At 44.6% G+C, this 25,833-nt stretch overlaps 1 protein-coding gene across 3 annotated transcripts in view; it reads right to left on the bottom strand.

The window, feature by feature from the left end:
- Nucleotides 1–25,520, bottom strand: part of FRMD1 (FERM domain containing 1) — a 40,770-nt gene extending 15,250 nt beyond the window's left edge. For 2 of the 3 annotated variants that reach the window (XM_050316481.1, XM_050316483.1), the window contains exons 1-4: nucleotides 19,452–19,503; nucleotides 15,952–16,117; nucleotides 10,884–10,974; nucleotides 1,649–1,728 (exon numbers count right to left, since the gene is read on the bottom strand). In XM_050316481.1, coding sequence (XP_050172438.1) covers nucleotides 1,649–1,728; nucleotides 10,884–10,974; nucleotides 15,952–16,047 — 267 coding nt within the window. In that variant the 5' untranslated portion in view covers nucleotides 16,048–16,117; nucleotides 19,452–19,503. Of the gene's footprint in view, nucleotides 1–1,648; nucleotides 1,729–10,883; nucleotides 10,975–15,951; nucleotides 16,208–19,451; nucleotides 19,504–25,466 lie in introns of those variants that run through there. The other variant, XM_050316482.1, reaches the window with a different exon arrangement.
- Nucleotides 25,521–25,833: the final 313 nt, after the last annotated feature.

Genomic DNA, 25,833 nt, shown 5'->3' with positions numbered 1-25,833 from the left:
GGGCACACCTAGGAGTAACCAGCCATCCCCGTGCTGCACCACATCACTTATCAAGGACACATGCGCTGCCGTGTTCAGCACTGACTGCCTGAGGCTGAGGCACACCAGCCTGATATCAACTCTGCGCCTTTTGTTTGGCAGGGCTAGTGTTTAGTTATTCACATGTTCCTGCAGCCACAGACCAGAAGGCAATGCTGATGTCTGCTTTGCACTGGGGATGTCTGTTAGAAGAAAGCCAGCAAGAGTTCTGAGGTTTTAACTACAGCCTATCTTGCAGACTTGTTTAAAAAAGAAGGGGGAAAAAAAGGAATTAAAAAAAGGGGAAAATAAAAAGAGGAACATCTTACTACGTCATTATTTCATCTTTCCTACTTTGCCAGTTGACAGCTCACACAGATAACTTTGCTCCCACAGGCAGTTCCAAGGCTTTGCTGGTTGGACCCATTTCCCTGTGACAAGGTTCATGGCATGCTCGGCACACCAGATGCAGACAGCTTCCTGATCTTCATGCAAATACTTCTACTTTATTTCTGGAACTTGTTTATAGTCACCCTATTTTATCAGCTGGACTGGGCTTTCCACTTGAAACCTCTTCATAGGACTTAATTCCTTGTCAACTAACCCAGTCTGATAGGGTAACTCCTCTCAGACTGCAGTACTGCCAAGAGTAAGTCATTCAGTCTTTTATGATTCACATCACACCAGAGGTTCAACACTTATCCTGACTTGGAAAGCACTGCAAGAATCCAGCCACAAAGCAATCACAAAGCATATCCCATCCCAAGGTGACCAAAGCCAACTGTCTCTGCTGGAAGGATGGCCCTCTGCACGACTGCAGCTGTCTTTGAAGTAACTATCGTTCATTTGGGAAAAGCAGAGCACTTGTTTGGGGATAAGAGAGATCCCCAAGCCTCACTAGTCATCTACAAATTTCTCTAAGCAGCAGAAATGGCAAGTGTGCCTACTCTGCAGAAGAAAACCCTTATGGAAGATGGAAAAGGTCATAATGAGCCAATTAAGATATCTGAATCCAACTGCCTGCTATACTTTGTTCTAGACCATGCCTCCTCTAATAATGACATACACAAACAGGCATTATGACGTCTTAATGACCAGCACTAAACAATTACATAGGCTTGTCTTTATTTCATGAAGCTTTTCCCTCCCTTGACAGGGCTGGCTAACATTAAAGAACTGGGACTCTTCTCAAACAAAATATCCTTTTTCTTCCTCCACAGTCCTCTTACATGTACTCTGGAAGAGTCACAGCTCCAGTCATCTCCCTTTTATCAGGTTCAAGTCACAACAGGTCATTTAAGGCTGTTTTGCTTAAGGATAACAGTGAGGTCCCAAGACTAAGTTCCAGACTAAATTCAAATTGAAAATTGACCAACTGACCTTCTCCACTTCTGTAGCAGCTAAGCAGCAACCATGTGGTTACTATTGCTCAGGTAAAGTTGTTTAAGGGACTGTTTCAACTCTTTTAATTAATTTTACAGCTGTGCACAAGTCACTGCATATTGCTACTGAAAAGTATTCTGCAGACCATCTTCAAGAAATGCTTTATGGTCCTTAGTTTAAGAGTTTTCATTTCACTCTGCAGTCCAATAAAAAAGCAGCAGCCTCCAAAATAAAACACCCTTCTTACTTTGGTGGTCTCTTTCTTCCACTCCTTTGAAAAGTATTTGCTAAGCTTCTGCTCCAGGTCTATAAAAACATATTCATTATCTGAAAGATAGGAGGAAAGGGATTTCATGTTAAATAATTAGAAATTTTTATTCATTAAATATTTAGATGACTCTACAAGTTATTTCCAAACAATACATTTTAAAACACAGCTGACCAGGGACTAAGACAGGGCAGGAAAAAGAGAGTATTCTTAAGTACATACGCTACTCCAGACAGTATGGAAGGAAGGTCAGTCATGCCTTGATTCAGGAGATGCTGAGCTAAAATTTCCCAAGCACCTTGGCCAGAAATACAAAATTCTTACTTTATAATTCAGAAACCATTTGCAAAAGGAAGACATCATCTTACCAAGCTAACTGTGCTGTCAGTTTAGCAGGTTCATTTTTTTATTATTATTAAACAAGTAAATCCTACCCAAACTTCCTATTCTGCCATCATGTAGCACCATGGTCCAACATGGCATAAGTAATCGAACAGAGTGGGGTTTGACAGGTTTCATCTGCTACATGTGAATTGGATCCTCTGAGAGGGTAAGAAATAGGAGGACCAAAGGAAATGCCCTTCTCAGGAGGTCTGGTTTCTTCTGCTCACACCCAACTTCTTTCATATGGAAAAAAGATGAATGAAAGGAAGAGAAACCTGGCCTCTCTCAAAAGACCAAAGGACCAGGGCTTGCTCTCCACCATAGTGAGGGTGAACAAGACAGCCTGAATGGCACATCACCTTGAAAAAGCTTTGTGCTGCTTTCAAAGGTGATGTTTTGTAACACTGCTTCCCAATTATCAAATACAAACAACTCAGCCAGTGAGTAATTTTTTTCCTGGGTCTTCAAGTCTCTTAAAAAAAAAAAAAGGAGAAAAGACCTGATGGGTGTTTCAGGCTTCAGCAGCAATGCCAGCTGAGCACATTCACCTGACAAGTCCCTCTACTCTTTGATCTTGCCCAGGACACTGTTTTGACAGGTGACTTAAGTGCCAAGATGAAGAGCTTGTTCCTTAAACATGAAAGGTGAAGGGGGGAAAAAAAAAAAAAGAAAAAAGCCCTTCACTAAACAATCTGCCCCTGAATACCAGCCCAAACTTCCAAGCTTTGGCTTTTGCTTTCTGATGTCACACAGAAAAAAAAAAAAAAGGAAAAAAAAAAAAGATGACAATAGAGGTGACAATTTTGAACATTTTCTAATGTAGATTTACAGCTGGATGAGAGTCTATACTCATGTGTGTATGGCAGATGCAGAACTGGCAGCAGCCAGTGTCATAGCAGGTGTTGAAGGGGGCTCTGAGCTACCTTGCAGCCACCTCCCAAAGCATTCCAGATTCTTACAGGAGCAGATACAACAAATATATTCTTTGCTACCTTTCAAAAAACAAACAAGCAAAACAACCCCCTATTGGCAACTCCTTCAGCTCCCACCTCAAAGGAAGAAAGTCAGTGCTATCCCAAATTAGTCCACATCCCACCCTAATTGGAAACCTTGTGTAAAATACAGTAACACTGGATATGAAGAAGACAATCCCCAAAAGAATCCTGTTTCCATCTATATCCTCTTTCCTGCATTGTCCTAATTGCAGTTGTAATTTTAATATAATTACACTTCTGTTACAGAAACAGCACAGCATTCAACAGCACTGCTGAAACTGTAAAGAATTTCTGAAAGTGTTGGTGGTGAGAATTTAAGTTCTGTAGCACACAAGGTGATATAAAAGTTGTTTGGCTATTTGGACAAGGAGAGGAAGAGGTTTCATCATCACAGAGATTGCATCTTGTACCTGCCTCTTCACATATACCTGTAAGACAGGGTGGCAGGGGGACTACGCTGGCCCCAGCCCTTGCTTCTCTAAGTTCATTAAGATCAGATAACGCTGCCTTGAAGAGGCTGGTAGAAGTCCTAGTCAGCGAGAGAGGAGGGTTTGTTCATCTGTTAGCCTTGTTTCTGTCCCTTGTCAGCCGCCAAGCTGGTAAGCATCTCTCTGTAAAGCTTTTATTAAAAAGTAAGTAAAACTCATTTAGGAAGCAATTCCACAGCAAGTGACAGGAGTGGGATAACATGTGCATGGCCCCCAGTCCCTCCCTGGGCTCTGGCAGCCCCAGGGTAGGGCATTTGCTCCACTACAGTCTCCCACACCAGGCACAGCATTGCTCCTGATGGCACAGAAGTGCTGGGTAAAGCCTGTATTGACTCTGCCAGCACCGTGGTGTTTAGCTGCCATTTGTAAAGAGGGTAGGGAACCTGCATGGCTGTAACAAGTTGAGGGGTCAGTTTTCCTTTCTCACTCAGGAATGATCCCATGCACAGAGGTGTTTAGAGAAACAGGTGAATTACTCCTCAGCCAGAAGAGAAAGATAGCAATAGCAAGAGGAGTGGCATACCCTGAACCGTCCCATCACACCTGAATACTAGGTCAGAAAGAGGAAAAGTATGACAGAACAGTTACACTGTAATGAAGTCATTTGTTACACACACCCTGAGGGCCCAGATGCCAAGCCTGAGGACTCCAGGTTATTATTAGGCTTACTGAGAGCTGCACACAGACCACAAGAATAAGCCAGGCTGCAGGAGGACACCCCAATCTATCAGCTCTCCCTGGGGGTTCCACTCCTCTCCAGCCCAGTCCAGCATCCTCCCTCCCATGCAAGAATGCAGCACTGCATTCCTGTCTTAATGAAGCTAATATTGCTGGAATGTCAACCTGCAGTGTAAGCCTCCATCTACAAAAACAAAGAGATATTTCCCTCTGCAGCCCAACTGGTTTGTGGGTTTTGGGTTTTATTTTTTGTTGTTTTTTTTAACTTGAATTGGATTAGTGATGAAACTTAAGAGATCTTTTGACAGAGGCTAAAACTGTGTCTGGTTTGAAAACAAGCATCTCTAACAGATATGAGGGCACCAAACTGCAGCACCTCTGAACAGTGCTGTAAAGGACAGTATAGAAATGCACAGATGGCCACCTTTCCAGGGAAGAATACGTTTGATCTGTGGATCCAAGCAGGGCTGGATACTCAGCAGGTGCACACTGCCATTGCTTCACTGGCCTCGGCTGAAGGACAACTGAAAGGTACTAAGAAGCATGCACACATGCAAATACACACTCATCCACCTGCAGACACCGCGTTCATGAATTTCATCTCAGCACTGTCAGTGATCTTATGAAATACATCAGCTTCTCTTAAAAGGTTCCCTCATGTATATGTGTACAGATACCAGACCTGGCACGACACACCAGCGCACTGCACTGCAACCCCAAGAAATGCCTTTGGACAGCCAGCTAGTCAGCAGTAATGCAATTTACACATTTCTCCCTATTTCAGCTTTTAAGAGCTCTCAAATGAAATTGAAAGTTTATGCTGTAAAAATCACGCTTCAAATTAAGGAGTTACCAGAAATGCAAACATTCACCGCTCCTACTCTGCAAAATTAGCTTAGAGCATTTGCATATTTGAGAAAATATAGGACGCGCATTGTTGCAGAAAAATAATGGGCCAGGTCTCCAGTCAGAAAAAAAAGTGACACAGTTCCAGTGAGTGATGTAGGTTTACAATAGGCATTAAAATGGGAATAGAAAATGATGGCTGTAATACAGTGTCAAATCAGTTCTGAGTCATTGTTGCTCTAAAAGCCATTATTTTGCATTAACCAGTTCCTCCTCGTCTCACTTTTTATGAAGGGTAAGTTCTCTGCATAAAAGCTAAGTAATGTAAGTAAAATGTTCTCCTGTGCCCATTTTGGCTAGAAGCACTGAGAAATTCCACAGAGGTGTCCTACCAAGAGAAGAGCTTAGGCCCCGTAGGCAGCCAGGAACATCCCATTAAGTAATTTGGTTGCATCAAGTATATTTTAGTAATACAACTAGACAGTAAAAAAGAATAGGATTCAAATAAAATATGAATGTAGTGCAAACCCGAACTTCTACATAGCAAACATTTTCTGCCTTAGAAGTGAAGGGAAAAAGTTATCCTTAACTTCTCCCAGACACTGCAAAAAGTCTCATAGTAACACCACTATGTCCCTTGAGGTGCAACTGGTGGATGGAGGTGTTAGGGGAGAGCTAAAGTTTAAACCCTCCCCCTCACTTAAAAAAAAAAAATACCTCATGTTGTAGAGCTCACATAACCTGTTTAGCTTCCCTGAATACCAGCATGCCTTTTTTTTTTTTTTTTTTTTAGTGAAGAGCTGGCTACACGCTCCTTTTGCATGTAGAGCTCCCCAAGCTTCCAAGTGCTAGTGGTCTTGGAACACCACTATCCACATGGCATCTGCTCCCACCACCTCTACACAACTTCTGGATGCTCCTGGTGTTACCTTTCAAGCCAACAGAAAGAAACGTCGTCTACCCTCCAGTACCTGGTTGATTAGTTTACAACGGGGTCTAAAAGAACTTCTTACAGATAACCTTGTGGTTTTAGCTTTAGCTGGAAAGCACATGTAAACCAAGTGAAGAAGAGAAGAATCTCAACAGAGGCTGGGAGTAAAGCAAGAGAGGTCCTGGCTGAGGTCTCTTTACCTGGGATGGACACAAGGCACAAGGATGTTATTATGAGAGGAGACAATTCCAAGAAGCCTGAGGTCCTGTGGCTGTTAGAACTGCTGAGGTCTGAACACTGAGATAAAGGCTCAGTCATTCCTGGTAATGGATAGGAGGAATTTTATGTTGGCATCTTACAGTTAGTAACAAGGCAAGCCCAGGCACAGATCTTTAGACTTTGGCAGCATCATGAGTGATTCTTCTGCACAAGAACTGCAGAACCATTCTAGCACCGCTCATCCAGGAGCAAACAAACTCCTTGCAATTCTCAGGCAGGAGAGCCCTTGGCTGGATGCTGTACTGATGCTGAAGGAGAAACAATTTACAGCAGGTACAGGCAAAAAAATGCCTTCATAGAAAGAGACTGCATAAGTACTTTAAAGAAGTACTATATACTCTTTGAACACCTGAATCCCTGCAATTCCCTTTAGGTGGTACATTTCTGTACATGTTTTTCTTATCTTGCATTTAACTCATTTGAGGTGTTAAAGTCACTATAATAGAGTTGTACCTTAGGTTAGAATACAGAAGAAATTCATGAAGGAGATGCAACTATCCAAATAGATTTAAGAGGACAGGCAGAAGCAGGGATAATGGGGAAGGACTGGTGTGTAGAAATCATCAGAAGGTATTTTGGAGACTTTCTTTTGTTATCTGTCTCTTAAGAGACCCTTTGTTGTAAGAGACATCCACGTAATATAAAAATAATATGGTAGAATATTCTGTCCATGAACTTCAGTACTGGAGGATACACAGATGCCAGAAGAATTAACTGGAGACAGAGTGGTCTTGGCAGAGTTAATCACTGAGCTCCTTGCTAAGCTGTGCTGGGTGTGCTGGGAAGCATGGGCCTGGCAAGGTGAACAGCCATAGCTGTAATAACCAAAGAATGATCCTTGAGGCAGGGGAGCTGAAGCAAAGGGATTTGGTTTTGTTAGAAAGCCAGCATGACAAACCACTAAGAGGGCATGGAGAGACAGCAGCAGGGTATAGGAGCTGCAGTCTTGCTCCTTCCTAGCTGAAGGTTTCCGTCTGCTTGGGTCAAGCAAGGTTTGCTCCTAGAAAGGAAAAGCCCAAGATTCAGGATCGAAGGATCTGTGTTATAACTACAAAGGAGGCCTGGCTGTTCTTTGTCTGCTGACAATCAGTTTTGTTTTAGAAGACTGAATGTGTTGCTGCACACACTTTCTGATAACAAGAGGGAAACCTCCCGCAGGGCACTAGATAAGGTTGACCCCTCAGGAGGATTTGCCACATAAGACACAGCTGCTGATGCCTATGGAGCCAGATTGAGTCTGGCAGGGTCGCAGGGTCTTTCACTGAGTAAACTACAAGGAAAAAATGCACTTCAGCAACAGCAGCATGCAAGGTATAGCCTGCCTGACAATCTGTGACAAAACTAGAAGAGCAACATGTCCCAGGGTTTGTGCCAGTGTGGCCTCTCATTATTGGACGCTCCTGAACTTTATATTCAAAGTGATCAACTTCTTATAGACAAACGTGGGGTTTTTTCCCCCACCAAATATATTTGGTTGAAGTGGTTTTTCTCTTGAGAATAAAAAAAAGTTTAAGAGCAGAAGGGGCTAAAATATGCTATCCTGCCACCATTACTGCGTCCTTTAATCCTGAACCTTGCCCTCAGCATCTGCAACAGTCAGAACAGAAGGCAGAAAAATTTAGGCAATGAATTCTGGAAAACATGCTCCATGACCTAGAACTCAGATCTTACAGCATTCATGGTTTGCAGTTTGCATGGTGCTTTGTGGTGCTATTTTCATTTTTGCCACACTTAGGGGTTAAACTTCTGTTCATGATTAAGGACCCCAACCTCTCCCCCTCACACACATACTTACTATGAGACCAAGTGAGCATTAGTGTATCTGTACAACGTCTGCAGGTCAAATGGGCTCCTAATCCAGATAATCCATGCAGTGTGATTGGCTACAGTGCTGTAGAAATCCTTTAATTTTCATTCTCTTGCTACTGCTGACAGTCAGGGTTTTGTTGACAAATTAGCAGGAAAGTAATAGATGCAGGGGGATTAGAATACCTAGTTTTGCATGTGGCAGCATCAGACTCCCAAAAATAAATACACATTAAGAAGTCAGGAAATATATAATTATCAAAACAGGGCAGCTATTTTTTGAAAAAATGATGTCCTAGAGCTGCAGCATAGAGATGAAAGCATGACTTTGTTCTCAAATGTAGATGATTCCTCTCCATTTTTTGGACATCTAACCCAGCCTTTCCTCACAGACCAGCCCCATGCCTCCCCTTCATAGACTCCATGGGATGTACACTGACTTGCTCCACAACCAAGGCAGCTGACTTAAGCACCCCCAAGACAACCCTGGGCAATGCAAAAACCTACACAAGGCCTCCCCACAACCTGACCTGAGCGCTTCCCTCTCTTGAGGTGATAGCTTGTTATGAAGCCAAAAATCCCTGAAGAGCAGGTGATGCCTTAAAGGCTACTTCCAAATGCCAGACTCAGAGTGCTACCTTTGCTACAGAAGCAAGACCTTAGACACCATGGGCAGCAGGGGAGATGATCACCAGTCTGTTGGCCAAAACAAGATGGGGGGAGGAAACCAAGTTGTGGAACAGAAAAAGTATTTCCTCTGCTACAGCTCTACAGTAATAAACCTGGAGCTATTCTAAAAACAAAAGAAAGAAAACCTTAAACTCCACCCCCTACCAGACTCCAGGCAACAGCTTGTTGGACTTGGATAGACTAAAGCTGTGGACCAGAGAAAGCAGTAAACTGAGTAGGTTTGCTCCCTCTCCCAAGAGCTTGCTGCAGCCTTCCTGATGGCTATGGCCATTCAGGCTGAGAAACTCACTACTGACACTTGTCTGTCATCTGGCCCCAACAGTTTCTTAAACAGCGCACAAATAAAAACAAAATCTTCTTATCCAAAATTCTGGCACCTGCCTGGGTGGCAGAGGGAGATGGCCATCAGGAGGATCCAGGGTGAGCATGAGAAGCCTTCAATTAAGCAGCTTTACAAACTGAGCTACAGCAAGCAGGAGTGAGGAACAGTGAGGAAAGCAAAACCAAAAAAAAAAAAAAAACCAGATTAATTCAGACATATGGGCTCCTGCAACTCTTTTCCTTTACTTTTGTGTAGTGAAAGGATAGTTTCCATTTAAAGCTATGGACAATATCCTTTAAGGTATAGTCAGTAAAGCTTTATTATGCTATTTGGGATGGAGTGGTTACACTGTATTTCCAACAGACCGAAAGGGATCTGCCACAATAAGGTATTTTGGGGTCAGAGTCCACTGCGTTTCACAAGGTGAATGGAAACTGCACCACATGACAGTTTGGAGGGAAGGAAAAAGCAGGGTACAGAAAATATGAAGTAAAAAAACATGCAAAGGGAGGGAAAAAGTGAAAGAAACAGGAAGAACAGGAGAAGAGCACCTAATTCAAAGGAAATAGGCATGAAATTGCCCTGTCTTACAGGAGAGGACAGGAGTTCCAATTTCAGCCAAGATGTCCTCCAAGTGGAATAGGCAAAAACTGGTGTTAAAAACATGAGGCAAAGGGAAGGACTCAGAAATACAGTTGCTTGTGAAGAAAAGTTAAAAGCATTCAGGTGTTCCTCACACTAAAAAAAAAAAACAAAACTGCACTGGTTTAAAAGCACAGGTATATTCATTAGCTACTGGTTTAGTGATTTTGATGGAATCTCTTGGAGACTCTCCTTAGGAGATAAAAAGCTTATGCTGGTCTCAGTTTGACTGCTATATTCAAAAAAGCCCAGAAATTCTTAAGAGAACGAGAGCAGAAAGGAAATGAGAGAAACTTAAAAAGTGCCTATTTTATCCCACATATCTGTAAGGGTGCAAAAGAAACCTTATTTAGAAGCACTCATAAAAGACTACTCTCATTTCAATGAAATATCTAGAATTACAGTAGTAAATTACACACTTGAGAAAATTTTTGGAGGAGAGAAAAGTCTTTCAGTGCTTTTGAAAATGTGGGGAGGCAGGCTAAGCAGGACATCAGATCCATTTCTAATTACTAAGAGTTGGAGGGGTGCCAGTGCTCACAGCATCCTAGAAATGTAATCTCTCATATCAGTTTGCTCCTTTAAGGCATCATCTTAACACAATTTCCTGGTCAATACTAAGCTGTAGGACCAAGCAGACTCGCCTTTAACCTACAGACTAAGAAGTTTTGTATTTCCCATGTGGTATTTCAAAACCCAAGGTCTCCCACATGTGCATTCAGTCCCCTAAAATCATTTGAGTTTCCTCCCCAGTGCTACATTCTTCGGGTGTGGCTTCAGAAGATAAGTAACACTTTCAGTTCCAAAGCCCTTTTTAAAACTCACCTCTTGTTCAATACTTACAGCATTATATATAGTGAAAAATATGTTGATTAGCAACTCCTGCTACAGGAGAGAAAGCCCCATAAAGAGGTGGAACCTAAGAACAAAGGTAGAGAACAAAAGCCCCCCCCCTTCTCCCAATTTGTCTGCCCACATACCAAAGATCAAAAGAGCTCTGGGAAGCTTGTGCATAATCTACATACTTTGTGACCTTATTACAATCAATTCCCCTGCAGGCATGGCCGCTGTGTATGTATGCACACACTGTAAATACACAAGCGAGCCTGTGGATGTTTGCCAAGTCACTTGCTTGTGCACTGAGTTTGCTTACTTTTAACAATGCTGAGGCCAAAGAAGTGAGGCTCTTTAATCTTGACTACATCACAAACTTGCTGAAAGAGCTCCTGTCCAGTGGCTTTGACCTGAAAGACACAACAAATTCAACATTAGAGATGGCTCGTGCACCTGGATAGAGCAACTCTTCTTTACGTTGGCCAATACATTTTTGGGTACCACAGCAAAAAACCCAAATACAGCCACCCCACAGAACATGCTTTTTTTCAGTATTATTACAGAATAATAATCAGTAATAACTACAGAAATGAAAATAGTGCTCTCTTGCAGATTTTGTTTTGAGAGGTTAAGAGAAAAAAAAATTGAAAACTTTCATTCAGATCTAGAAACAAAAGTACACAAAGAAACACAAGACTGTGGTTTCAGATGAAATAGCTCATAGGTCAGAGACGAGGTTGCTCTGTAACCCACGCAGAAGAGCTTGTTCTGTCTCCTGCTGACTTCTGGTTACACAGTCATTAACATCTTCATCTTCTGCTGCTGTCACCAACAGCCTTTAAGCCCTTGCCCACGTCCATGCACATTGAGACCTTCCAATACCCCTGCCTCCCGTAATGCTGTGCATGCACTGAGGAAGTGCTGGGAAAGCAGAGCTGCCAGCACACGGTCCCACAGGGGACCAGAGGCTGGGCAGTATTTGACACTATGGCACAGGCCATGGGAGCGCCACGGCACTGCAGCATGGCTACTGAGTAAATTTGCTAGCAGGGCTGCTAGGAGCACAGGCTCCCCCAGAAAGAGTGAGATTCTGGTTAACTGCATGTGCAGACCTGGATATGTACTGTGACTGGAAGGTTCCCCCACTGAACATCCCCCCATCTCTAGCCTCATATCTTCCTGACCCACTGCACCAACCCAGAAGCACTGAAAATCCACAGGCACAAAGAGAAACCCCCTAACCCACAGAGGCCTAGGGGAAAGAGCTCTGAGCAAGAGCAGATGGGGAGAGCAGAACAGTGCTGACAACCTCAGCTGAGGCCAGGGTGCAGCCAGTTGCAGCTGCAAAATGGGCCTGGACCTCAGTTTCATCACCCACTGCTAGATGATGCTGATCAGCAGCAGCAGGAGCAGCCATCCTGAGGGGTATACCTTCAGAGAAACAAAGATGACAGGGCAGAAGCTGACTGCTTAACTCTCCTACAAACCAATCACCATCCTAATTCTTCAAACTCTCTTAGGGTAGGTGTGCCGCACTCCCCAGAAACTGGCTTGCGCTCCCCTCCCTGCCCCAAGATGTACCATGTCACTAGACACGGACAATGGGAAAGGAGGTCATTTAAGTACTCATTTTCTTCTACTTGACAAGGCACCACTAGCCAGACACTCACTACTGTTTTATCAGGAGCTTTGAAGCCTGCACTACACCAGTGCAAACACCTGTGTGCTTTGTGAAGGGAGGAGGTAGGGCAGAGTTCCAATAAGACCCAAACCCACATCTGGATCTTATCACAACTCTCCGCATGAGACTGCATCCTTACAGTCTCACTCCTAAATGCAGTATTTGCTCAGCCACCTAGAACACACACCTGGAAGGGAAAGTTAGGCACAGATCACTCTCCTTTCCCAAGGAAGCAAGGTCTGAGCGTGTTCTTCTACCTGGGAAGGACTTGCTAAGAAAGACGTGACCTACCTCTAGCCAGAATGGTTATGGGCATACAAGAGTCACTGGCAGCACAGGACTCTCTCTCTAAATGCTATATGATGAGATGAACTTTCTAAGTGGCATGCTTTCACACCTAAGGGAAGAGAACCCTGCTTTATGATACTTAGTTCTAGGGAATGAGCACTTCAATGTTTTGTCACACTCAGCTCTAAACAGTGATTTAAGCATTCTTGCATAGCAGGTATGTGACTACCACGTTGTTTATTCTCCTCTTGGCACTTGCTTTCTGTATCAAGTTTTACTCCCAGCCTTCAAGGCTATGCAATACCAATTACATTTGCAATTGCTGTTCCCTCCTCCTGCTTTTCCCTCTGCTCAAAGCAACTAAGATTTCCCTTTGCATTTTTCATCTGGACGCTTCTCTTTGGACTTTGCTCATTTGCATGGGATTCCTGTGCCAGTCTCCATCCCAGAAAAACCATGAATCATTCCTTCCACTGATACTCAGCTTTGCCCCATGTCAAACTGCAGGGCTTCTTTACACATAAAATTTAGTCCAAAGTGAAGTCAAGTCCAAGTTTACAGAAGGCAACTGCCACTCCAATGTCATTCTGTATACAAATATTCATGTGCATTAGTTATCTATCTCTATTGATCAACAGGTTCAAAAGTGCTGATGAGATAAGCCACAATGCTGTCAGACAAACAAAGCTGAACAAATTGGATACCAGTACAAGATCTTTGGTACAACCGATACAACTTTTGGTTGCACCATTCTCGCTCACAGCCTGCTCAAGCTCCCTGGTGCACACATGCCATCTCTCCACTGGGGTTGCCTGGAACAAGGCAGACTGCTTTTCTCTGTGCTCTGATGTTCATTCTCCTAAGCAGAAATCTCTCGCTTTGCCTTGCCATCCTCAGGGCAGCTGGTCAGCTGTAACACCCACTACTGGGTGTCCACTAAAGCCACTGCTCTGCCTCTCCTCATGTTCACAGTTAGTCCCATGAAGACAGTTTTCCTCCTCACCATCCCCTCAGATTCACTGTGCTTTCAGAAAGGTGGATGCCAAAGTTAATTAAGAGATACTCGATTTAGAAGGAAGAGAATTTAAAATGGCTCCTGCTCTTCTCTCTACAACAGCACTATCTGTGAAGGGCATAAGACAAATTCATTTTAAAGAGCAGGCTTCAGACTGTATGTGACCACATAAAACACATAGGTAAACTCTTATCTGGAAGGGTGGAATTTATATGGCACAGGAGAGAGAGGCATTACCTGCATAAACACTGTGCTTATCACTGGAAGGATCTATAATTTATTCTGCTGGGAGGATAACCATTCCTACCTACCTCACTGAGCTGCAAGCTTGTTTAGTATTTGCATTCCACACTGAAGAGGTTAAAAGGCTTTGGAAATCTTTAGTAGTGGCATTATTATTCTAATAAATGCACAAAGTATCATCTGTGGTTGAGCTAATTAAATTTGGGTTCTACCAACATCACTAGAAAATTGCCTTGATGTTTCTTTAAAAAAGAAAGATCTCTCCAGCTGTGAAATCTTAATTTTTGTTGTTGTTTTGAAGGGGTGTTGCGGTAAAGTCAAAAGCCAAATGAAAAGCCTTTTTTGGTGACTTGCCCAGCTGTAACAGGTCATGTTTCACTCTCTATGCAATTAGGACACAACTGTGTGTTGAGGTCTCATGTTTTGGCCCAGATAGCTATTCCCTTTCACATTCAGGCATCTCCAAGTACACACTTCCCCAACTTCCCAGCCACAAAAGAAAAGGACAGCAGAAACGATGATGGTGCATGTCTTTAAAAAGGAATACAAAGGGGTGCTGTGGTAGGGACACCTCTGTGGGACAAAATGGTGATGCTCAAAGCACCCCAGCTCTTTGGAGGGGTAGGTACTCAATGCAAAAGACCATTTCTTACGCTTATTAAATATCTTGGCGGGATTAAAAAAGACATGTAGATATAGCATTTAGGGACTTGGTTTAGTGGTGGACTTGGCAGTGCCACATTTCTAGTCAGACTCGATCTTAAGGGCCTTTCTCACTCTAAATTGATTTGATGATAAACTGCAGATATTTGAGATTTGCCAGTGCACAACCCAGTGGTGAAGGAACAGCTGCATGCTCAGTTTGGGCAGAGGCACAGAGACAAGCAGTGACAATATCAGCCCTGCTGGCACACCACCCTCATGCATGCCAGTCTGCACCTTCCCCACAGCAGGACAGCTCCACTATCTCACATCTTTAGCCTCCCAGATAAAAGCTGAGAGAAGGTGAGATTTAGGGTCAGATGCAACAGACCATTACCCAGGCCTGTGCAACTGCCACCAGGAACTTAATTAAATCATCGTTTTGTGGCTTGCACAAAAGCCAGCAGATTGCAGAAGCCTTCTGGGGCAGTGGATGGGCTGGATTTGAACCAGTAACCTAGAAGCAGAGTGTCCCAGATTTTGCTGTTAAAGCTTTATTACATCCAGCCCTTGAGGCTCTTTCAGTTAAGGACGCTACACTTACACACAGCAGGTAGGAAAATTCCGACATGGATTTTGAAGATTGGCACACATAATTTCAAAAGCCGCTGTTTCACTCAAGTGCTTAAAATAACAGTTCACCTCAACTGTCTTCTCCCCCTCCTCATCCCGGGGTGGGGGGGTGGTGGAAACCTATCCAAAACAAAGCAAACTCTCCCCAGCTTACACACGAGTGCACGCACACGCTCACAAGAGAGCACTTATCTTTGAGGCTAGCTTGTCCTCTGAACGTGAAGTGCCTCTTGTCAGCTCAGTTTCTCACAAGTTCAAGGAGCAGCCAGCAGTGCACAAAGAGGCACCGTGCTGTGGCAGACACCATGCCACCCTGGGCTCCAGCTGAGCAGCCTCTTCTGTCACTTGTGCACACTCTGAGACATTCAAAGCAGCGATCAAAGAAGTGAAGCAACTTACCTCTAGTTTTTTGTGTGTACAGTACTCCAAGGAGGCAAAAAAAAGCCCACCTTCAGTGGCTGTTTACTCTGCCTTGGAGGCTTTGAAGGGATCTGTGGGCTATCAAAACCAGTGATAGATGCAATGCCAGAGTAAACAGTCATGTGTTGGGCACACTTGCTAAGTCATCAAGGCCTTTTGGGTTCAATTTCTCAAAAATTGCTGGGTTATTATGAGTTGGAAAAACACTTAGAGATAATAAAAAGTAAATTAACAGCAGAAAAAGAGCAGAGGGAACCCCCCATCCTGTAACACAGTTGTGACTTTTAAGGAGCTCTGTAAGTTGAAGCTGCCCAATTAGAAAATGGAGCACCAATTACCCTAAGCAGGCTAATAGCCTTTCGGTCAGCAGACCAACACCAAGCTTTTGGAAGAACAATAGGAGCTAACAAAACTGAACTACGGCCACGATACAGTGACCTCCCAGTCTCCCTCCTGGCCACTCACCCCCACGGCTAGGCTGAGCTGCTCACGGGTGGGCAGGAAGACACAGACACTCCGGATCTCTGGCTGCATCCTGCCTGTCAGCAGTGCCCTGCTCATGGTGGGCAGCTCCACAGGGACCAGGGTCTCCTCTCCAGACGGGTTCTCAGGCTCCCTTCATCCCATGCACCTGTTGAAAAGGCGAGATCATCAGTGCCGTGCTTCTGTCGGCACTGGAAGCAGCTCACAGCATGCATGTGATGGGATGTTTTTCTTGCTGCTGTTTAAAAACAAAAAAACCAAAACAACAGTCATTCATTTTCCAAGGCCAGCCATCATTTCCACCAGCATCATAGCACAGACCAGGCAGCGTCAACCTTTAAATAGCTTGAAAGTCCGAGGAGAGTGCCATAAAACAATGCAGTCCCTCTGGAATAACAAACCAGACTCAAGGTTTCCAGACACATGAAAATGATAAGGCAGGTGACTGCTTCCTGAAAACACCCATGACAAGGGGGAGCATCCTGTTCTTCAGCCAGGTACCTCACCCTCAGCCAAAGCAGAGATTTCAATGGGCTATCAGCAGGCACGCGTCAGTGCAGACAACTTCATCTGACCTGTCTTCCCCATCACTCCATCCCTAGTCCCTGGGAAATCGCTGTCTCAAATCCTCTGTACCACAACTCAAAGGATGAGGTGGAACACAAACTCCCAAGGCTGAGTCACTGTCAAACACTTTTTGTGAGGTAAGCACTGCCAACCTCCTCTCAAGGAGGTTGTATTTAAAATCATATTTGTCCTGGTTCAGGAGGAAAATATGAGAGAATCAAATCCGTGTATGGGAGGGGGAAAAGCAAACTGTCATGGGAAAACAAAGTACAGTACAGAAAACAGAACTTGATTTTATCCCTCTCCCTTCAACTTCATGCTCAAGCCTTCATTTTTTTTTTTTTTTTAAAATCAAATACAAGGAAGATCTGCAAGTGTCCTTTCGCATGTATAGAAGCTGTTCCATGCATCTCCTTCCCTGAGCCAGAATATATAAAGTTCTTAATACAGCAATTTTTGATTCAAGTTAAGTAGAGCATTCCTTATGAGACAGAAGTACACAAAAAAATTGCAGAAGAGGGGATTATTAAAGGCTATTATTATTACTTTTTTCAAAACTGGTATTTAGCTAAACAAGAACTAGGAGTTTTTAAAAGATTGCTCTAAATTATAAGCAAGTGACAAAAACACATTTGACTTTCTGGGACAGGTGAAAGCTGTCATTAAATGAAATATTAAGAGAAAAACTCTGATTTATCTTCTCTCATTGATATAATTATACTGTCATGCTCTCTTAGGCTCTGGACTACGCATGTAGTATATGGCTGTATATAAATTACAGATGTCTACAGAATGACTTGAGGGCAACAAGTCACCATTATTGTTGCCAACTGATGTCATACATGCCATAAACTTTATCAACAGCATAAAGACCTCGGAATATGAACTCAAGGTTTTCAACATAAGGAGGTTTACCTTAATTGTCAAACAGCTGCACTGGCTGGTACACGTTCCCACTTGCAAAGGGAAATCACAGCCAGACATTCATGGGACTCATACCAGAATTGAAAACAGGACCAAAAAAGTGGCCATGAAAAATATATGCACAGTTTCCTGTGGACAACTGAAGAAAATGAATCCCAGTTCCCTACAGAATCTATAATAAACAAAGCTTCTGGAAAACTTATTCTCTGGTCTCCTACCTGCTTTGTACACTTCAATTTTAAGAGGCCGTCTGTGGACCCTCAGAACAGGAGAAGTGAGAAAAGCTGGAGAGAAGTTGTTTTTCTTCTTACATTTTAAAACAAATGAGCTTGTGCACCCTGCCACAACAGGTAAGAGGTTAAAAAAGAAATGTCCTTAATCTGAAGGGGGAGGTCAAACACAAGCTCAGCTCAACCTTCTCTTCCTAGAGGTATGTTAGGGTGTGATAAAACTTAATGAATCATTAACTTGCTAGCATTGCATGTTTACACCTTTTTTCTAAAAAAAGAGTTGTGAGTCAAGAGAAACTGCCCAATGAAAATAACTGGCCAGAAGGAATGCTCTTACTTAAACATACACAATTTCAGACTGCCCATATGCCATTCTTTTGTTTACCACTGATTCCAACCTCTCAACCTCAATTAAACCCTAAAAGCTCCAGCAAATGCACTGCAGATGAATTAATAAAAGCTGAAGTCAATCATCGGCCTCTGGGACACCCCACAGGTGGTTTGGTTTTGTTGTGTTGGGGTTTTTTTTCAAACTAACATCACTTCATGTTTTAGCTCCTGCAGAAGTGCATTTTGAGATGTAATTGTTTAGTCAAAGGCCCAGCAAGTCTATCAATTACAACAGTCAAAGGCAGTATTTATTTGTATTCTTCTGGTATCAGACAGGGGGCTTATTGCTGCCCAGAGTGGTGGCACAGCTTATTTAGCAGTGTTTATTTTACCTAAACACACATGCAGCGGAGCTTTGGAAAACATGCCTGTCACTGATTTCAAGCCTTCTCTCTCTGAGCAGTTCAAACATGGCCATAAAAACTCAATTAAATCTTCCTCTCTTCTCTCCACAGATCCTCAAGTTGCCCCCTCAGCATAGGGCCAGAAACTCAGCATTCATTGGGTCAAAGCAGGACTGGATGAGGTTTCCCCCAGCAAGACAGATAAGAGCAGCAAAGTCCTCCATGGAAGGAAGAAGAGGAGGAGAATGAGGAGAAAGGAACCTGTTCGCTTTGGATATCAGAGTGATGGCTCATGAAACCACCTCATACCCCCTATATACACAATGACACAAGGATAAGCTGCAACCACTGAACCTGGGGCCACACCACAGCCAACCTGTCTGGAAGGTCTCATCCAGACACCATGTGTGTTCACATAACCTTAAGAACATCACTGTATTTTACACATTATTTCTCGGGACCACAGCGAATTGGGTCCTAATTATGATTGGGTCCTGATTCTGGCCTTTAGGTATTGCGATGGCCACATCTCAAGTGGACGAAGTGAACAGATGAACGAGCGATCACCTACCAGCTCAGAATAGCAAACCAGAACAAAGTCTTCCTCTATCAAGAAAAAACAACAGATAACTCTGTGCTTCTCTCACAAACACCTCGAAACATGCTTTGTAAGGTTTATTACAGTAAAATACCTGCTTTTCCTAGAGCAGATAGAGAATGAGCATTGAGCATCTTCCTGATGAAACCTTATCATAAGGGCCCTACGGCATCCCATCAAAAACTGTCCAGAAACATTAAGACTCTTGTTAACATTTTCCAGCCATTATCCAGAGATGTCTTAGCTCTCTAAGACTAGACTCCCAGGCTGCAGTTTCACAATCAGCTTAGGCAGCTTTAATCAAGGCAGTCCTGCAGCAAGACAGACAGACAACTGCCTGGAAACAAATCTGCCCCTGGCAGCAACCCACACGTGGGGTACCTTGCACTCATGATGAAACACAGACTTAATATCAAAAAGCCCCCTCACCTTCCAGGTATTTTGTCCCCTCAGACACACACTGTAGGGCACCAGTACTATCTGCAAAACAGAGTAATAAAGAGTCTGAGTAAATAAAAGATGTCATGATGGCATATATTAGCCTTTCCCAGCAACTTTAACACTCCACCCACCTCTTTTGACTATCCCCTGCAATGATGAAAGTTTCTCTGGGAAGATGCATCAGTCAGGAGGGAGGGGAAAAAAAGTTGCTTGTCAGGGCAGAAAAGAAGACTGAAGCTAAATAGCTTTATGTCATGGCTGCAGATGATGTGAAAGATGACCAAGAGTCAGGACAACTAAGTCACATCCTGTAGCATATTCCCAGAAACACACTGACTTTTCAAACGCGTCTGTCTCAGCATCATTCCAGGACTAGCATGACACATCCAAGGGCAAAGATGCCACAAGGAGGTAAGGTACCAGATTTGGTATCCACAAACCACTTAGGACACACACCTGCCTTCAAACACTGAGCGCTACTTAGTAGCGCTAACACGGACAGATACAACACTGGCAGCAGGGACAACTGGCTTCAGCCTCCTAATGTGGGAGATGCCATTGCAGCAAGGCTTCTATATCTGCTAACCACAAGTAGGTCAGGTCTGAGCATGGTCCTCTTGCAGGATTGGGATATGGGCCTGACTTCCATCTTTCCTTCAGGATTTTCAAGAGGTGCAATGCAAGATGCCTTCAAAAACTCCAGGGCTGTGAACCCAAGCAGGTGAGACAGATGGGGAAATCGCTGAGCATTGCTCTTAGGTACCAACCAACACACCTTTTTTTTTTTCTTCCTGTACAAGCAGCACTCTCTGGCGACACTAAGCTTTAACAATAGCAAGGAAAATGCTTTCTCGTTAGTCTTCTTTGCAGCATTAGACACAGCTCTTAGTTAGGCATGACTGCTCACACTCCCCACTTTTGTGCTGTGCAGTTTTCCTGCCTCACATCAAGCACTACATGTGAGTGCTAGAACATGAAACATGCTCTTGAGCTTGTAACTCTTCTGCTCTGTATCACCCACAATGTGGCCATTCCTGGGATGATGCTGCTATGCTACTCTGTAGGCTGCCCTAGTCCTTGAGCTCAAAGACAGGGACAACTCTCCTCATGTAGGGATGGCAGCATTCTCTGATAGCCAGGTAAAAGTGACTCACATTTTTGGGCACACTAACTAGTCCTCAAGGAGAGGAAAAACGCTTACCAGAGGACAGAGCACCAAAGCAGGTGCTCCTGCAGAGCATGGAAGTGCAAGGGCAGGGCAGCACTGGCAGGACCACAATGGGTGGCTGCCACGCTTCCATTTGGCTCTCCCATGGGATGAAAAAAGCTCCTCAGCAGTTTGCTCCATTTGAGGACAGCCTAGCATGACTCACCTGAACTTTTAATATTTTCCTGAAACCAAAACTGAATTCAGGAATCCTTTGAGAGAAATAGACAAATGAGTATTAAAGACTCTAGGCAAAAAAGGACAAATTAGGATCTCACAGAGATTATGTTTTTCCATCACTTCCAAGTGTTGGGAAGTGGCTTTGAATTTTTGCACACAAAAACAGGCAGCCTTTTAAAATACATTATTTTATCAGAAGCATATGCAAAACTTAGCAATGCACATGTTTCAAAGAATGCCCAAACAGCAAGAGTCCGCAGCTAGAGCATGCAATTCAGGTAAAAGTAGTAGTATGTATCCTATTGCAGCTGACTACTGACATGTAGTTTCTCATCATGATGAATCTCTTTACTTCTGCATAACCTATTAATGGACTTGTCTATTGAATACCAATCACTTATAAGACTTCCCCATACTTCATAAATCAAGCACATAAATTAAAATTTAAGAATAAGTAGCACTTTGAGGTATTGATTGGCCTAGGCAAATGCAGAAGCCTAAGAAAAGAAGCAAAAATACAGGATAGGGTGTGAGCCAGCCTCAGTATCCATTACACCTCGCATGGAGCAGCTGCAGAGGAAGCCTGTTCAAAAGTGCCAAGCTCCATTTTCTCAGCTGGATCACCAACACAGCATCGCATGAGAACTTGCAAAGGTTCAGGGAAGTGAATTGCTTGAACAGCCATTCTGGAACAGCAAGCCTGCCTCATCCCAGACACACAGACATCCCTCTTTTGAGATGGAGCTGGAGGGAAAGCTCATTTAAGCGCACACATATGCAGTGCCAGGAGTGCTGTAAAGACAACACCAGTCCGGTACAGCGTGAAGAACACAAACCGAAGATATTTCAATTTGTCACTCCAGTGCTTGGCAATTCTGCCATGTAGTGCAATCTTTAGTGCAGAACATTAATATTTTCTACCTATGGGAAGCAGGAGAGCCAAAATACAGACACAGTGCTGCTCCAAGTCCTTTAAAGTAAGGGAAAGTGAGGGTTCTTTCACAGCCACTGCAACTGTTGGAAAGCTCAGGAAGAGCAGGGAGAGCAGCAGCAAGACCTTCTCTCTACTGGCAACTCAGGAGAGAAGTATCTTTCTATATCATGCAAATTGCAAATACATGAGGTCTCCTGACCCAAAAGCCTGTCAGTTAATTCTCCAACTGGAAACATATTCTTTTTTTTTTTTTCTTTTAGTCTACTGAGGCTATAAACAGGGTATCTCCCAAGGGGATCTATTATACTCTTGCCCCAAGCACAACAGCTGAGAAATAATCTTCTAAAAGCCTGTCTTTGCCCAAGTTATTTCACAGACATAGTATTTTTTATACTTGACCTAGGCTGGACTGATTTGGAATGGATCTCCAAGACTCCAGAAGTATTTTTCAGAGCTGTCCAAAAAAGTGTAAATAAACTCTTCCTTCATTTTCTGTTCTTACCAAGATCTTGTAATAGTTCTACAAGTAAGCAGACTACGAAGCCTTTATTTTAAAAAGGGGGAAAAAAAAGAAGACATAATTTAACTTCACAAGTAATACCTTGAGTTACAGGACCAATAAGGTCAGACACAATATATTTTATCACAATATATCACATAATAAATGCCTCTGAGCAGGAATAGCTTTACTACCAGTAATAATCAGTAAAAAAAAAAAAAAAACTGGCTTACTTCCCCAGAGGAAGGAGAAAGTCCACTAGTGACTTCATGGCATTTGAATCACCACCTAAGTATTCAGACCAACTAGGCAGCTTCTGCATCAGTTTGCTTCTAACTTTTTCCCCCTGAAGTGCACAGATAGTCTTGAACATATTCAGAGCAGAGAGGAATACTGATTTACGTAAAGTAGACAAAAAGAATAGATATAACTCCACCTGGAACACAGCTTGCCTATATTACAAGTGTGAAAATATCCATCTGCCAACATCTTGATAAAATTAACACAAACAGCAGGGCCTTTATGATTAGATGCAGTTTCAGAGGCTGCACACAGCACTGCCAGACATCAGCAAAGCGACGGGGAAATGTGAAGACACAGACCAAAACGAAACAGAACAAAAACAACAAAAAAAACCCCAGCTTTATAGAGAGTGCTTCATTTTTGAGGGGACACAGAAATGTGCAGAAAGAGGAAATAGAGGGGAAAAAAAGAAAAAGTAAGCATAAAAAATGGTTTAACAAAAGCAAATTATCTCATTCCTGTGATCCTCCAGGGAGCAGCTCCTCCTTGTCAGAGGATTAGTTTGGGGCCAAGCCCACCGTTTGTCCATGCTCAGGTACTAGCCACACAATATGAATTAAGGCACCATTGCTAAACACCACCAAGATAATCAAGGAGCAGTGCAGTATCACAGGGCTTTCTGCAAGAAAAGAAGTGTAACCCTGGAGCACAGTAAGCATGCAAGTCATTTACATTGTCTTGCGTTGGAGGAACAGTAGGGCAACGACTTTACTACAAAAGCTATCTGATACAGAGCTAACCACTGGATTCATCTGCTTTTTACCTGCAGTGTTGGGAACAGCAAAGAGTGCTGTAGCCTGAAGGCATTATCAACTTTGCTTTAAAAAAAAACCCAAACAAAACCCCAAAAAACTAACAAAACACACATACACACAAAAAAAAAACACACAAGGAAAAAAATGACCCACAAAACCCCTAATGACATGGCCTTTATCTCATATCTAAAAACTTTTTCTATTAAAAAAAGACTTAGAATGGCAAACCACATGTAAATACAAACGGTGTTTTGTGTCACTGGTGTTTATCACAATTTATCATGCTCATCGTATAAACAACAAAAATTCTAAGGGAAAAAAACCTCTCCAAAGAGCACAGACAGTATTGTTTGGTAAACCACTGAAAAGAATCACTACAATTTCTGTTCTTCAATAGCATTATGCAGACTTAATTTTGCTTATACTTATCTCACTCTTTTTTGTTTCCTTCCTTTTTTTTTTTCCCTTAAGGTGATCTCTGCAAGAAAACTTTCCCCGTTCCTCCCTCCCCCGCTTCAGATTCCATTTTTTTGTGAGGTGGCATTCCTCATCTGAAGCCAAATCACTGACTACTACACAGTCTCTCAACATTACCAGTGCTGAAAACAGAACACTTTGATAAAGAATGTATAACAATTAAATGGAAGGAACAATCAGCAGTGAGGCCCTGACACTCTGTTGTCATTCCAAGTTTACCACAAACAAAATAAAATAAAAAAAAGTTAAATAAATTAATGGGACACCAATGTCCAAACAGTTGTGGTTTGTTGCTTTGGGGTTTTTTTTTAACGTTTTTGAAGTATTTATTGTCAGGGCCTGGGCATCATAGCAGTACTCTGAAGAAAGGACAAGGTTCAGAAAACACGTTAGTTTCCTGGTGTGGTGGAAAACCACAGATGTGCATTTTAAATTCCACAGGGGAGTTGACCTGAGAGCCTGTCACTGTCAAACAGCAGGAGAAACATCTCCCGGCGCAGATGATGATTTCTCAGCACCGGAAAACCAGAGCTTTTCCCTGTAAATCTTTACCAAAAATTACAAGAGGTGGAGAAACAAAAAAGGTGTGGAGACTTTTTCACTTCTGACGCCCACTCACTTCTCCTGCGTGCACACACCTGCCGGGACACTCATCTCCTCGCCTGTCCCGCCCACAGCGGGCCGACCAAAGTCCCTCGCGGCTGTCAGACCACTCAGACCAGCCCCACGGGATGCCTCCAGCCCCTCGCCCCCGAGGCTGCCCCCGCGGAGGTGCCGGCCCAGTGCTGTACCCACGCGGCTCACCTGCCCCAGGTGCTGCAGCACGGGGGGCCCCGCGGGGCCGTGGCCCTGTCACTCTCCGCACCTGCGAGGCAGGTGGCAGCCAAGCAAGCGCCAGCTGGGGCGCGTCCCACACTCGTGCCATCGCGTGGCCCACGGGAGCTCCCTGGGGCCGCAGCCGGCCCCGGGTGCCTCCCGTCGCGCAGCCGGTGTCTTGCTGGTCCCGCCCAAGCATCACCCCACCACCTAGCACCGGCGAGACCCACCGGCGGCGCCCAGTCCACGACACGGACGGACTGATGAGTTGTCAAGACTCCAAACTCCTCCGGAGCCCCGTCCCCTCCTGTCCTCAGCCTGTGCCGGCCCGCCCCCGCTGCCTCCGTCCGGGAGCCGCAGCCACCATCGCTAAGAGACACGCACGGCGGCGGCTCTGACGGGAAAATCCCCTGATAACGTGACACAACGGGAGACCGCTCCGGCCGCAGCTCGCACCGCCCTGCAGCCGCAAAGTTGTAAATACACTTTCGCAGCCGCTGCTGCGCGTTGGGACCGACCGCCGCCCGGCGGAGCATGGAGCCGCTCCCGGCCCGGCGAGCAGCGCACCCCCGTCCGATGCCCTCGCCCGCACCATCCCCTCGCCCCGGGCGGCGGGCACAGCCGGGCGCTCCGCGGGTCCCGCAGCCGCGCCGCGCCCACGGGCTCCGCCGGGACCGCTCCCCGCACCCGGGACCTGTCTCCGCCTCCTTTGTCCCTCGGCAGCTCACCGGGACCGCGCCCGCCTCCCCGCTGCCGCAGGGGCCCCGGAGGGACGTGGGCGCCCCGGAACCCCCCCGCGCTGCTGTCCCGACGGCGCAGCCCGCGCACTTACCGTGGGGTGGCCCCGGCCGCGGAGCTCTGCCGTGTCCTCCGTTGCAGCATCCAGCGCACGCCGGAGCCCTGGAGGAGGACCGGCGGTGGGGCGGATCCAGGCGGGGCGGGACACGGGGAGGGGAAAAGAGAGGGCGGGACGGGCGGTGTGTGTGCGTGCAGGGTTAGCCCGCGTGTGGGCTGGTGGTGGGGAGAGGCTGGTGGGGCAGGCGCGGGGTTTGGGGACGGTGTTGTTCTCAGCGGGTACTGAATGCACCGCACTGACAGCGATGAAGTCTGCGTAGAGGAAGTTGTAATTAAGAATGATCACAGCAAGTCGCTGGAACTTGGTCCATGTGGTCCAGCCGTGGGGAGGTTTGGCTGGGCGG

Source organism: Myiozetetes cayanensis, unplaced genomic scaffold (genome assembly GCF_022539395.1).
Source record: "Myiozetetes cayanensis isolate MyiCay16 unplaced genomic scaffold, myiCay2020 scf2-11, whole genome shotgun sequence".
In the NCBI taxonomy this organism is placed as follows: domain Eukaryota; kingdom Metazoa; phylum Chordata; class Aves; order Passeriformes; family Tyrannidae; genus Myiozetetes; species Myiozetetes cayanensis.
This window is presented reverse-complemented; position numbering and strand designations above follow the sequence as displayed.